This window comes from Pangasianodon hypophthalmus, chromosome 8 (assembly GCF_027358585.1).
Source record: "Pangasianodon hypophthalmus isolate fPanHyp1 chromosome 8, fPanHyp1.pri, whole genome shotgun sequence".
NCBI classification, from domain to species: Eukaryota; Metazoa; Chordata; class Actinopteri; order Siluriformes; family Pangasiidae; genus Pangasianodon; species Pangasianodon hypophthalmus.
In genome coordinates, this window is record NC_069717.1 from 440534 (window position 1) to 450825 (window position 10292).

The 10292-nt window shown below is 44.9% G+C and overlaps 1 protein-coding gene across 1 annotated transcript in view; it reads right to left on the bottom strand.

Annotated features, from left to right (window-relative positions):
• Window positions 1-2040: 2040 nt before the first annotated feature.
• sap30bp (SAP30 binding protein) overlaps window positions 2041-10292 on the bottom strand; it is a 20333-nt gene continuing 12081 nt past the window's right edge. Inside the window, exons 6-11 of the mRNA XM_053236429.1 lie at window positions 6020-6111; window positions 5237-5297; window positions 4689-4740; window positions 4513-4571; window positions 3477-3561; window positions 2041-3287 (exon numbers count right to left, since the gene is read on the bottom strand). Coding sequence (XP_053092404.1) covers window positions 3109-3287; window positions 3477-3561; window positions 4513-4571; window positions 4689-4740; window positions 5237-5297; window positions 6020-6111 — 528 coding nt within the window. The 3' untranslated portion in view covers window positions 2041-3108. The remainder of the gene's footprint in view (window positions 3288-3476; window positions 3562-4512; window positions 4572-4688; window positions 4741-5236; window positions 5298-6019; window positions 6112-10292) is intronic.

The following is a 10292-nucleotide window of genomic DNA, read 5'->3' on the forward strand; positions in this document are numbered from 1 at the left end:
CCGCGGCACTGAGAGTTAAACACTGCGGCACTGAGAGTTAAACACCGCGGCACTGAGAGTTAAACACCACACTGAGAGTTAAACACCTCGGCACTGAGAGTTAAACACCGCGGCACTGAGAGTTAAACACCGCAGCACTGAGAGTTAAACACCGCGGCACTGAGAGTTAAACACCGCACTGAGAGTTAAACACCGCACTGAGAGTTAAACACCGCACTGAGAGTTAAACACCGCGGCACTGAGAGTTAAACACCGCACTACTGAGAGTTAAACACCGCACTGAGAGTTAAACACCGCACTGAGAGTTAAACACCGCAGCACTGAGAGTTAAACACCGCAGCACTGAGAGTTAAACACCGCACTGAGAGTTAAACACCGCGGCACTGAGAGTTAAACACCGCGGCACTGAGAGTTAAACACCGCGGCACTGAGAGTTAAACACCGCAGCACTGAGAGTTAAACACTGCAGCACTGAGAGTTAAACACCACACTGAGAGTTAAACACCACACTGAGAGTTAAACACTGCAGCACTGAGAGTTAAACACCGCGGCACTGAGAGTTAAACACCACACTGAGAGTTAAACACCGCAGCACTGAGAGAGTTCTGTTCTACCAAAATGCTGGAGAGTTCATATGGTGAGTATTACCCATAATGCACTGCAAATGTACATTAGCATTAACTTTAACCATCATGCTAAACACTAATCACTAATTAACCTATTAGCTAGAAAGAAGGCTATAATAGTTATAAAAGTTACAGCTTTTGGTGTGTGTGTGTGTGTGTGTGTGTGATAAAGTATCTCTGCAGGCCACACCCACTTCAGGCCACGCCCACCCAGACCACACCCTCCTTGTCTTCTAACAATCCAGCCTGAACACTTCTGATGAAGTAATTAGTGTTAAATATTTTGTTTAGTAATTAATGACTAATGACTTTTTTCAGTCTGGACATCAGTAATTCTTTCTAGTGCAGCTTTAATCTGTAATTTTATCTGTTTTAAGACAAAAGAAAACTCTCAGTCCCAATTTTTAACCTTTTTTTGTGTTTAATGTGAATCTCGGCCTTTCAAAAAACACGGAGTGAAAAAGTGCAGAGGTGTGAAACGAGGACCAGGTGCTGAACACACACACACACACACACACACACAGGGGAAAGATTCCTGTGTGTGTGAGTGTGTGTGTGTAAGGTGAACTTATTTGGATCACACACTGACACAGAAATACAGCTGCTCAGTAACACACACACACACACACACACACACACACTTCAACGTATCTTTACTCTTTATTTCTGTGTGTAAAGGTTCTTACTAGAGTTCTGAAGACACGCCCCCTGCACTCTGATTGGCTGATATGATTAAATCATACACACTCACAAAAGTGGAAAATGTCTGACCTTCAGATGACCCTGTGTGTAGACTTCTTGGACTTTTTGACTCTGTATCAGTGAATATCAACAACCAAACACCAAACACTTTTAGACATTTAGACATTTTAGTAACAATTTGATTTATTTTACATTTTTATAGTTTCTCTTTTTCCATTTTATATTTTTCTTTAGTTTATAGTTTTGTTTGCATTTTAATTTTACTTTTTTCTGTTTAATGATTTTATATCATTTTATTTTATTGCTGTATTATTTTGTTTTACTTTAACTGAGACAATTGTTTTTCTTTTTGTATTATCATTATTATTATTATTATTATTATTATCATTATTATTATTATTATGATGATTGTATAAAAATCATTTTTCTTTTCCTAGTTCTGTTTGTACTTTAATTGTATATTTTTATATTCTATATTTTTTACATAATTTTATTTAATTACTCTTATTTTATGACTTTTATCTCTTGATATTAGACATGCAGTGTTTTTATTTTGTGTTATTGTTCTTGTTCTTCTTCTTCTTATTATTATTGTTATTATGGTATAAAACAGGCGGGTGGTGGAAGTGCTAATGTTTCTGCTCCACCACATTATCGGTAATAAAAATATAAATTCACTAAAAGCAAAGAAACAACACAAACACTGCAGAGATACACAACAATACAAAATGTTTATTTTTATCCTCATCATCATCGGGAATAAATCACTGATTTACTTCGTCTCATGACCACACCATCATCCGGAAAATAAAAAATAAACACAAACATTCGGCAGCTCGGTGTGTTTCAGACAGAATGAAATTCACGTGAAGATGAAGATGAAGATGGCTAGCAGATCGGCTGTGAAAATGTTTATTGTGCAAAATTAAAAACAGATAAAAATGAAAAAGAAGATCGCAAACGCATTTCCACTGAACCCCTGAGCTGGGAACGATTTACAGATCAAAGGGAGACGAGGAGAGGCGAAGAGAGACGCGAAGAGAGAGGCGAAGAGAGAGGCGAAGAGAGACGCGAAGAGAGACGCGAAGAGAGAGGCGAAGAGAGAGGCGAAGAGAGACGCGAAGAGAGAGGCGAAGAGAGAGGCGAAGAGAGAGGCGAAGAGAGAGGCGAAGAGAGACGCGAAGAGAGACGCGAAGAGAGACGCGAAGAGAGAGGCGAAGAGAGAGGCGAAGAGAGACGCGAAGAGAGAGGCGAAGAGAGACGCGAAGAGAGACGCGAAGAGAGACGCAAAGAGAGACGCGGAGAGAGACGAAGAGAGAGGTGAAGAGAGGCGAAGAGAGACGTGAAGAGAGACGCGAAGAGAAACGCGAAGAGAGACGTGAAGAGAGACGCGAAGAGAAACGCGAAGAGAGACGCGAAGAGAGACGCGAAGAGAGACGCGGAGAGAGACGAAGAGAGAGGTGAAGAGAGGCAAAGAGAGACGTGAAGAGAGACGCGAAGAGAAACGTGAAGAGAGACGTGAAGAGAGACGCGAAGAGAAATGTGAAGAGAGACGTGAAGAGAGACGTGAAGAGAGAATAAAACCTCAGTGTGGTGAGAACAGGACTAGCGAGCGGTCAGAACTCATTAATTTGGATAATAAAGTCCGGTACTGAGCAGTTCATCGCTGAGGTCCAGTCCACTTCAGCCACTTTCTCAGCCAATGGAAAGCAGTCCAGTTAAACGGGAGCGTGACATCACTTCCTGTGAGCAGGGCGTTACCTGGCTCAGGTGTGTGAGGTCACTGCTTGGCTTTTTTCAGGATGGTGCCCACGGCGGAGATGACGGTGGTCTTGGTGCCGCTGGCGGTGGTGGTGACGGAGACGACCCCGGGCAGCGTGGCTGTGGTGGTGAGCAGAGCCGGCTGGGAGAGAGTGACCGGAACCGCCGAGTCCCACTTACTCTTCCTCTTCTGAGCATCTGATACACACACACACACACACACACACACACGCACATTATACACGCAAATACAACAGCATATTAATTATCATATCAGTCGTGATTGGCTCAAAACCGTGGAGCCCATGATACATAGCTCCGCCCCCAAAATCAGAACCGAGTTAGAATGCAACTTCAGCGCTGTGTGTGTGTGCGCGTGTGCGTTACCTGAGGAGGTGGTGTTGGTGGTGTTGGTGGTCACGGCAGCGGCGTTCGTACTCGTGCCTTTCTTCGTTCCCGTCACAAACTCAATCTGAAGCAAAAACACGTTTAAACACAAAAATTAATAACACAGTTACACAATTTATTTTATTCACAGCATCAGTGTTTAACTGTGAAACTGCACTGAACCTGTAGGAGTGTGTAGGAGTGTGTAGTGTTGTGTAGTGTTGTGTAGGAGTGTGTAGTGTTGTGTAGGAGTGTGTAGGAGTGTGTAGTGTTGTGTAGTGTTGTGTAGGAGTGTGTAGGAGTGTGTAGTGTTGTGTAGTGTTGTGTAGGAGTGTGTAGTGTTGTGTAGTGTTGTGTAGGAGTGTGTAGTGTTGTGTAGGAGTGTGTAGTGTTGTGTAGGAGTGTGTAGTATTGTGTAGAAGTGTGTAGTGTTGTGTAAGAGTGTGTAGTATTGTGTAGGAGTGTGTAGGAGTGTGTAGGAGTGTTTAGAAGTGTGTAGTGTTGTGTAGGAGTGTGTAGTGTTGTGTAGGAGTGTGTAGGAGTGTGTAGGAGTGTGTAGGAGTGTTTAGAAGTGTGTAGTGTTGTGTAGGAGTGTGTAGTGTTGTGTAGGAGTGTGTAGTGTTGTGTAGGAGTGTGTAGTATTGTGTAGGAGTGTGTAGGAGTGTGTAGGAGTGTGTAGTGTTGTGTAGGAGTGTGTAGGAGTGTTTAGAAGTGTGTAGTGTTGTGTAGGAGTGTGTAGTATTGTGTAGGAGTGTGTAGGAGTGTGTAGTGTTGTGTAGGAGTGTGTAGTGTTGTGTAGGAGTGTGTAGGAGTGTTTAGAAGTGTGTAGTGTTGTGTAGGAGTGTGTAGGAGTGTGTAGGAGTGTGTAGGAGTGTGTAGTGTTGTGTAGGAGTGTGTAGGAGTGTGTAGAAGTGTTTAGAAGTGTGTAGTGTTGTGTAGGAGTGTGTAGTGTTGTGTAGGAGTGTGTAGGAGTGTGTAGTGTTGTGTAGGAGTGTGTAGTGTTGTGTAGGAGTGTGTAGTGTCTCAGGGACGTCACCTTCGTCCGCTCCTTTTTGGCTTTCTCCAGTTTTTCCATCTCAATTTTCTGAGCTTTGGCTGCAGAAAGAATAATAATAATAATAATAATAATAATAATAATAATAAATCTCAGACAGTAAATGTAAGTAAAATAATTAACTGAATGTATGTAATTTAATGTAAACAGAAGCTCACCTAATGATTCATAATACGAATCTTCAGACCAACCGTGAGGATCAAACATGTCCTGAGGAACACAAATCATCAGCTCTCTCTTCCATTTAAACACAAAATAGAGAAAAATAAAGATAATCTGACTTTCTGTGATGAGGCGTAAATCAGGGCGTAAATCAGGGCGTAAATCAGGGCGTAATAACGGGGCGCAATAACGGCGCAATAACGGGGCGTAAATCAGGGCGTAAATCGGGGCGTAATAACGGGGCGTAATAACGGGGCGTAATAACAGGGCGTAATAACGGGGCGTAATAACGGGGCGTAATAACAGGGTGTGCTGCACACAGACCCTTTTCCGTGACGTCAGAAAGACGGATTATTCTTTTAATTTCCGTGTAAAAATGAAAATCAGAAAATCTGAGATCAGAAGGTTAATCCGTCGTGCGGTCAGTGAGCACTTCCCCTCGCAGCGAGCTGCGGTGATTCCTCTGGGCTCAGAGACTTTCTCTTATTGTGTATTTCTATAAAGCGAGACGTGGCGTCTCTCCTGTGCACAACTTCACACTTACCTTTGGGTAGTTCGTCCCGAGTTCATCAATACCACAGAACTGGATCAGCTTCTCATAAATACTGTGGAAAACACACACACACACACACACACACACACACACAGAGTAATAAATGCGGTGTACACCTAGGTGTGTGTCAGTGCTGATGAGTTACAGTGTGTGTCAATGTGTGTTAGAGTGTGTGTTGGTGTCAGTGTGTGTTGGTGTGTATCAGTGTGTATCAGTGCGTTTCAGTGTGTGTCAGTGTGTTACATTGTCAGTGTGTGTTACAGTGTGTTAGAGTGTGTGTTGGTGTATCAGCTTGTCAGTGTGTGTCACTGTGTGGGTCAGTGTGTGTTACAGTGTCAGTGTGTTTCACAGCGTGTTGGTGTGTGTTAGTGTGCACAGTGGGTTGGTGCGTATCCATGTGTGAGTGTGTGTCAGTGTGTGTTGGTGTGTATCAGTGTGTTAGTGTGTCACAGTGTGGGTCAGTGTGTGTTAGAGTGTGTGCTAGAGTGTGTGTTGGTGTATCAGCATGTCAGTGTGTGTTGCAGAGTGGTTCAGTGTGTGTCGGTGTGTGCTAGAGTGTGTGTTGGTGTATCGGCGTGTTAGTGTGTGTCACTGTGTGGGTCAGTGTGCGTTACAGTGTCAGTGTGAGTGTGTGTCAGTGTGTCTCACAGTGTGTCGGTGTGTTAGTGTGTGCATCACTGTGGGCTGGTGCGTATCCGTGTGAGAGTGTGTGTCGGTGTGTATCCGTGTGTGAGTGTGTGTGTCGGTGTGTGTAGGTGTGTGTTATTGATGTACCTGGGGTTACGGAACTCTTTCTTCTTCTGGATGTGGCTGTTGGTGTCGAAGTCTCCATGCAGCTTCCTCTCATACAGTTTATAAATCTTCTCCTGATCACACACACACACACACACACACACACAATAAAACTCATTATTAATTAACGTACAGTGAGTTCAGAGAGTATTCAGATCCCTTCACTCACTCACACACACACACACACACACACACATACAGTTTACTGTGTAATAGATTTCCAGGTCTCTAATCTACACACAACAATCCTTAATGACAAAGTGAAATTTTTTATGCAAATTTGTTAAAAATCAAAAACTGAACTGCGGTAAGTGTTCAATTTTTTTATTCAGTATTTTGTAGAAGCTTCAATTCAACTTAATTTTGTTTATGTAGCGCTTTTAACAATGGACAGTGTCACAGAGCAGCTTCAGAGACAAAAATAAAGCTTCTTCAGCAGCAGCTCCAGCTTTGAGTCTTCTTGGGCGAGTCTCTACAAGCTTTACCCTCCTGGATTTCTCCCATTCTTCTGCGCAGATCCTCTCCAGCTCGATCCGCTCGGACGTGTAGCGTCTGTGAACCGCCATCTTCAGCTCTCTCACAGATGTTCTGTGGGGTTCACGTCTGGTCTCTGGCTGGGCCACTCACAGCCATTCAGAGACCTGTCCCGAAGCCACTGCAGTGTTGTCAAGGATCTCTCTGTATTTGGCTTCATTCATCCTTCCCTCAATTCTGACCAGTCTCCTCATCCCTGCTGCTGAAAAGTACCCCATAGCGTGATGCTGCCACCACCGTGCTTCACCACAGATATCAGCCAATCGATGAGCAGAACCTTGTGTTCACCGGGTATAGTGCTTGGACTTCGGCCAAAAGTGTTTAATAATTATCTCATCAGACCAGAGAATCAGAGTCGTTCACATACCTACCACCTTCCCTTTACTGTCTAGCCGCTCTACCATAAAGGCCTGACTGATGGAGTGCTTCTAAGACCTTCCTGCAGGTTCGCACTTTTCTGCGGAGGACTTCTGAAGTTCTGTTAGAGTGGACATTGGGTTCTTAGTCACCTCCCTGATTAAGGCCCTTCTAACCCGGTTCCTATGAGGAGTCCTGGTGGCTCCAAACTGTACTGTGGAAAGTTAAACATCATCAGATCTAATTCTCAGTACCTCAGTATGATAAATATAAATAAATATAACAATGAGGAGATAAAGCAGAACAGAGCCGGAGTTGTTCTGTCCTCCGTCCCGTATCGTATCGTCCTGTACTTTTCTGAATCGCACCTCTGTGTGAGTTTAGAAGCAGACGAACATTTTTAACAACCACGCAACAAAAAGTGACCTGGAAAAGTGCCATGTTTGTTCACTCAGTCACTTCCTGTTTGCTTACAGCAATGTGAAATCACGCTCATTTCAACCCTGTGACGTGTGTGTGAGTGTGTGTGAGTGTGTGTGAGTGTGAGAGGGAGAGTGTGTGTGTGTGTGCGTGTGCGTTTGTTTAATTTGGTCTGATATGAGCGCAGGATTAAGAGCGAATTAAGGAGCATCTTAATGGTCAAGTCTGTGCAGAGAGGAGTGTGTAGCTGCAGGCGCAGGAAATTCGTCATGGAGAAGATAAGAACCAAGTGTGAACCACACCCTGACTGACACACACACACACACACACACACACACACACACACACACACACACACACACCCACCCCCACCCTGACACACACACACCTGTCCAGACAACTCCAGCAGCGACTGAGGGAATGTACTGTATGTAACAGAGTGCAACGAAGAAGAATTATAAAACAAGAGAGAGACTAACATAAAAAGAGGAGAGGGAGAAAGAGGAGAAAAAGGTGGAGAAAGAAAGAAATAAAGAAAGACAGAAGGAGGAAAGTATGCAAGGAAGAGAAACAGAGTGGGGAAGAAGAAATTGAAAGGTGAAAGGAGAAAGAAAAAAAAGAGAAAGAATGAGAAAAGACAGAGGAATTCCGAGTTGAGGGGCATTTTGTTTTTGTTTTTCCTAGATAAGAGATCAGAAATTCCGAAATAAAAAAAATTCCAAAATTCCAAGTTAAACATTTCAGTCAAATGCAGCATAATTGCCCAGATGGAGTGATTATACAGTACACTGGGGTTATAATCATGTAATAAAGGTGTATTATAATAATAAGGGGTGTGAGTGTGTGTGTGTGTTTCACTACACCCTTTAATCTCACAATTCTGTAGCATCCTCACACACTCACTTCCCCTAAACAACTCTATACACACACACACACACACACACACACACACACACACACACAGCTAATCAGTTAGTTCACTAGCAGAGAAATTAATAAATCAGCTCTAACAGTCCCTCTCCGAACACATTATTCTTTATTTAGTTCCATAAATTTTAACACAAACGCACACACACGCACACCCACACGCACACACACCCACACACGCACACCCACACGCACGCACACACACACGCACACACGCACACACACACGCACACACGCACACGCCCGCACACACGCACACACACACACGCACACGCACGCACACGCGCACACACGCACACACCCATAATGAATATGGAGGAGTGTAGAGATATGAAGGATTCTGGTGTTTATGTTTAAACAGCTGAATCGGCGAAAGAGTGCAATGCATTGTGGGTAATGTGTGTAACGCTGCTCAATCGAGCTCAAACCGTAAGGAAAGACTTTGTAAGATGATGGAAGGGCCTGGATGAGGGGAAGTGGACGAGGGGAAGTGGACGAGGGGATGTGGACGAGGGGATGTGGACGAGGGGATGTGGACGAGGGGAAGTGGACGAGGGGAAGTGGACGAGGGGAAGTGGACGAGGGGATGTGGACGAGGGGATGTGGACGAGGGGAAGTGGACGAGGGGAAGTGGACGAGGGGATGTGGACGAGGGGAAGTGGACGAGGGGATGTGGACGAGGGGATGTGGACGAGGGGATGTGGACGAGGGGAAGTGGACGAGGGGATGTGGACGAGGGGATGTGGACGAGGGGATGTGGACGAGGGGATGTGGACGAGGGGAAGTGGACGAGGGGATGTGGACGAGGGGATGTGGACGAGGGGATGTGGACGAGGGGATGTGGACTAGTGGAAGTGGACGAGGGGAAGTGGACGAGGGGAAGTGGACTAGTGGAAGTGGACGAGGGGATGTGGACGAGGGGAAGTGGACGAGGGGATGTGGACGAGGGGATGTGGACGAGGGGATGTGGACGAGGGGATGTGGACGAGGGGATGTGGACGAGGGGAAGTGGACTAGGGGAAGTGGACGAGGGGAAGTGGACGAGGGGATGTGGACGAGGGGAAGTGGACTAGTGGAAGTGGACGAGGGGAAGTGGACGAGGGGAAGTGGACGAGGGGATGTGGACGAGGGGAAGTGGACGAGGGGATGTGGACGAGGGCACGAGGTCCCGGCAGGTCGATAAAAATAAAAACAGAGCTGAGCACTGAACAATAGATTTTATACCTTTATAACTTTATGAGTTTAGGCTAAAACAGAGCCGAGACACGACGAGCCTCAGCAGCGTTCAGCGACTCCACACCAACATCCGACCTTGCTGTGACCTTGACCCTGTTCTTCTCAAGTCAAGTCAAGTCAAGTGGAGTTTATTGTCATTTCAGCCATATACAAGTACACAGTGAAACGAAACAACGTTTCTCCAGGAACAAGGTGCCACATAAGACAACACAGAACAACACAGAACTACGGGGACTACATAATTTACATAAATTACATAAATTACATAAATTAAACATAAAGTGCACAAGTGCAAACGTGCGGACGCACAGGACAGAACAGACAGTACATAACTACGACGCCGACCAGTACACAGTCCTGTTGAAAGTGATAAAGTGACAGTAGTGCAAATATTACAGCTGAGGTAGTGTAAACAGTGTAAACATAGAAGTAGCAGCAATAATAAAACACGTGCAAAACATGTGCAGTGCATGTGCATAGAGGATGTTCTGTTGTGTGTATATATATATATATATATATATATGTATGTATGCGCGAGTTCCTTTGGACCAGTTCAGTTGTGTGTGTATATATGTGTGTGTGTGTGTGTGTGTGTGTGTATATGTATGTGTGTGTATGTGTGTGTTCCTTCAGTCCAGTTCTAGGTATTTAGGAGTCTGATGGCATGAGGGAAGAAACTGTTGCACAGTCTGGTTGTGAGGCCCGAATGCTTCTGATGGGTTCAATGATCTTTCCACATCACTGTGTGTGTGTGTGTGTGTGTGTGTGTGTGTGTGTGTGT